General features: G+C 33.6%; 1 protein-coding gene across 1 annotated transcript; it reads left to right on the top strand.

Moving 5' to 3' along the window:
- Positions 1-1,067: 1,067 nt before the first annotated feature.
- On the top strand, positions 1,068-3,560 carry LOC101901523 (threonine aspartase 1). Its single transcript, XM_005181728.4, has 3 exons — positions 1,068-1,226; positions 1,348-2,324; positions 2,400-3,560. The coding sequence occupies exons 1-3, from the start codon at positions 1,199-1,201 to the stop codon at positions 2,481-2,483; spliced, it is 1,089 nt and encodes a 362-aa protein (XP_005181785.1). The 5' UTR covers positions 1,068-1,198; the 3' UTR covers positions 2,484-3,560.
- The last annotated feature ends 839 nt before the right edge of the window (positions 3,561-4,399 follow it).

Here is a 4,399-nt window from a genome sequence, read left to right as displayed (position 1 = left end):
TCGCTCTAATTATTGCCTAACGTGTCGTAACGTTAACAAGAGTTTATTTTCGATTTGTTGTCGAACTTTTTCTAACCATATACCCGTGTTTTACACAGACAAGTATTGAATACTTAAAGTATGTTTACATATAATAAGGCCAGTGAATTGCAGTTGTCAATGTCAATTGCATTGCGTATACATAAAATTGGATATCAATTACATTTTAATTAATGTTCTTAAGTGAAGTGACAGTTAAAATGTCCTATATTTTTAATGTGTAGAAAGTGTTTTTATGTCGTAATTTACGTAAGCATATGGTTTACATGAAAGTGTCATATTTTATTTTAAGAGAAAATCGCGAAATATGACTGGAAAGTCACGAGAAATGTGCAAATAGGTCTTTTGGAAGACTTTGAAAGCCAGGAATAGTTATCTATACATATAAATTATGCAGCAAGGGAGAGGTATAGTTATCGGAAAGTGTCCATCAGTTGTGGAGATCTGGATTCTTATAGTGTCAAATAGACTCTTAAATATGCAACAGTTGGTTTTGTTTACTTTTTATTATTTTTATTTTTTCAACAAAATTCATATATTGGGAGAACAAGCCTATTATCGTCGAAAATATGCAATTATTTTGCAACCAAATTTGAAATAATTTTAAATTATTGTACTTTTTATTGAAAACAAAACAAACACATACACAAAATGTGTATGTTTCCTTATACAACGACAATCGGAGATTCAAATTCAACAATTTTAACGAATTTGACTAATTTTTTATTAAAAAATTTCTGCTTTAAATTTGGTTTAACAGTTCATTGTCCCAGCAGCTGTGTCGATGCGACTACCTGTATTCTTCTACTATGAAATATAAATATCTTCTCATATTTAAAAAAAAAAAAACATTTTTAACATTTGAACACATCAATGTTTCCAAGCGTTGAACCTGAATTATTCTTCCATGGAAATATGCCTCACTGATATATTTATCGAAAGCAAAAATCTAAATCGATTTACTTGCGACTCAAAAGTAGAATTTACATTTCGATTACCGACAGTCGCTAAATTCGACTGAGAGATACATTGCTTCATTTCTGTTTACATTCTGTCTTTGGAAGGTTTGAAAAGTTTTGTCGCTTGTCGGGTACTGTGAGGGATGTTTTAGTTGATTTTAATTTATCCATCATATTATTGGAAAAAAAGATCGGCAAAAATGTCTGGATTTGTTGCAGTTCATACAGGTATTTTACAAAAAAAAAAAAAGAATAAAAATTTGAAATAAAAAATATAACAGAATTGTTTGAAAAATTGTTGCAAAATTTTCTTCTTTGTGTATGTATATGTGTTTGTTTTGATCTTTAGGTGCGGGCAATATACTTGATGAAACCAAGTACCAGCGGGTTATTAAGGAAGCTTGTATAGCGGCGACAGATATTTTAAAAAATGGGGGCTCTGCTATGGATGCTTGCGAGGCGGCCATCATTCGTCTTGAGAATTGCGGGAATACTAATGCTGGTTTCGGATCAAATCTGTGTTGGGACGGATACGTCCAATGCGACGCCTCCATTATGAATGGTTCAAATTTACATTTTGGTGCATGTACAAATGTATCGACTGTCAAAAATCCCATACAGTTGGCAAGGATGTTATGCGAGGGCCAAGAAAGAATGCTTTCAATGGAGCGGATACCGCCAATGATAATGGCTGGAACTGGGGCCGAGAATTTTGCCGAAGAAATGGGATGCGCTATGATAGACGCAAGTGCAATGATATCGTCTAAAGCAAAATTTACATACACCCATTACAAATCGAAAGTGGGCGATGGAGCAAAAGTCACAAGCACCAAAATAGAAAGTAATCCTGAACAGTCGGAAACAGTCGATGCTGCTGAAGTCAGTCCTCTGGACACTGTGGGAGCTGTTTGCGTTGACAGTACAGGCAATTCAGCAGCTGGATGTAGTTCCGGTGGACTGATATTGAAAGTTCCAGGACGTGTGGGACAAGCTGCAACATACGGGGCCGGCTGTTGGGCCACCGACACCGATGATCTATCCGTTGCGACGTGCACTACTGGCAATGGAGAATATCTGATGAAGACTTTTCTTGCTAAAGAAATATGTACTGACTTATTTACCTCCGATTGTGCCGTTACCTCTCTGCACAAAACTTTCAAATCGAAGTTCCTCGAATCGCCATTTCTTCCAGCAGATCAATGTCTTTACGGTGGAGCCCTGTCGCTAATTTATTATCCAAAAAATAACTGTGGAGAGGTCTTATGGAGTCATACAACCAAGTCATTCTGCGTTGGATACATGTCCACACAACAAAAAACGCCAAAAGTTTGTGTCAATTATTATTACTGTCAATATTGGTACATGTTGTTATTGTTTTGTTTGTTTCTTTTCCCCCTTTAGTTTGTCTATTCACCATTGCCAGCATACAGTCAGCCGGGGAAGTCGAGTGTAGTGAACGGCCACAATTTCCATTTGCGTGTATAGTCTGTTTAGATGTTTTTCTATGTGACATACCTACATACATATATGCATGTTATATACTTCTAAAGGCGGTGGACTGCACGACTTTGAAGATGTTGATGTCTACGATGGTCAAGAGTGGCTACATAAAAATAATATTGCCGCACTTATGCTAAGATGACGACGCTGATGACAATGACATCTCTTGTTTCTTGTTGTTTTCACGCACAAAAATAATATTTGAGGTTCTCCCAAACATACATATATCACCACAGTATTTAGTAATCGCATTAATGAAAAGAAACCAATTATAAAACTATTAGTATTAATACCGTTTAGTCGTATATCGCATCGCATCATAGACGTGAGTTATATAGAGAACACATACGAAAATTCTTGAAAATGGAGAAGATATTATTCTGGCGTCTGTTCTCTTTTGCTTACTGGTGTGCTATGTTTGTTTGTATGGATGTTTTTTTTTTGTTGTTTGGTACTCTTTGCTGCATCGTGAATTTAAATTTGATTTACGTATTGTCTATGTATAATTCAATAAAAATATTTCCCCCCCACACACACAGACACACAGAAATATGCAGACATATAGCAGAAATTAATTAAACACCACCGATACTACAAATAAAAATACTAGAGGATAAACAAAAGTTATCGGCAGATTGGATGTTTAATGTAGAGGGTGGTGGGAATAAATTGAGCAGCCAAAACAACAAAACCACCCTCTGTGTATATCTACGCAAAGAACGTGAAAATTTCTATTGACTTTAGGAGTAACAATTTTTTGTTCTTTTTATTTTTAATAGGTATTTTGTATCGAACCAAAGACACAAGTGATACACGAAATGACCCAAATGTTCCTTTCCAATTCGATTGACCAATTTTTGTTTGAGCTAAAACTGGGCGGGCGTCTTTAAAGTGTCAGCCAATCTCACATTATTTCTATGTATGGCACATTCCACTGATTTTATGTTTGGCTGAGGTTAACCGCGAAACGTTGATACATTCTTTTTTATCTAAAAATCAAATGGTATTTTAAGTGAGACATTTATTACTTTGTAGAAATAAAAGAGAAGTCATTAGAAAATATACACTGTGTTTTATTTAAATACAATTATTATAGAAAAATACAAAAGACAAAGTACATAGTAGTAGTTGAATGTTATTGTCGTATATTATACTGTAAGGAAAAATAATGCTAGATCATGAGTAGTACGATTCGGCAATTTGTTTACAATCATTTTTTATAAAGGCAAATTTTTATTTGGTTATCATTTCAGTGGTTAACGAAATCATTGGAAGAATGATGTGAGCATTCAACTGACTTCGGGTAAAGCACAACAATTTTCTGAATGTATTTTATCGGCAGTATTAACATCAATCATGTTTGTGCGTTATTTTTTCTGTTTGTATTTATTTTTATATAGAAAATTGGGTTTCAATAAGTTACATTTTTATTTTACGAATATAGTTAAAGTTAAAATTACATGTATTAATTAATTATATTAAACGTTTTTCGTTGCGTACGATGAAATTAAAATAAAACAATATTGTACAAGATATAGTAAATAAGACACTTTACTTTAGGGGGTCTATCAATTCTAATAAATGCTGATAAAATGTGTAAATTCAATATTCAAAAGGCATTTAAGTAGTATCCATAGATACTGCAGTTATTCGAGTTACAATAATGGATGGATTTGTTAAAAAAATACATTTTGCGACAAAAGACCATGAGGTCTAATCTTCCAGAAATGGTATGTAGTTATATAATTATGTTGATGGACAAATGTTTGACCCAAAAATGTATTTTGTTCGTTTGTTATCCTACGCTATGTTTTGCTTAAATACCCCATTATTTAACCAGTGTAAATTGTTGCATATAATACTGGAGATGTTAAACATAGATTGTGCAAATTTTCAAATCT

Source organism: Musca domestica, unplaced genomic scaffold (assembly GCF_030504385.1).
Source record: "Musca domestica strain aabys unplaced genomic scaffold, Musca_domestica.polishedcontigs.V.1.1 9, whole genome shotgun sequence".
NCBI lineage: Eukaryota > Metazoa > Arthropoda > Insecta > Diptera > Muscidae > Musca > Musca domestica.
The sequence above is the reverse complement of the archived record's forward strand: the minus strand, read 5'-3'. Positions and strand labels throughout refer to the sequence as shown.

What these genes read in the sequence shown, in the direction of transcription:
- LOC101901523 (XM_005181728.4), top strand. Translation starts at nt 1,199, where the DNA reads ATGTCTGGATTTGTTGCAGTTCATACAG. An exon ending in ATTTGTTGCAGTTCATACAG is followed by an intron (nt 1,227 to 1,347) that starts GTATTTTACAAA and finishes TTTGATCTTTAG; the next exon opens with GTGCGGGCAATATACTTGAT. An exon ending in CACAACAAAAAACGCCAAAA is followed by an intron (nt 2,325 to 2,399) that starts GTTTGTGTCAAT and finishes TTCCCCCTTTAG; the next exon opens with TTTGTCTATTCACCATTGCC.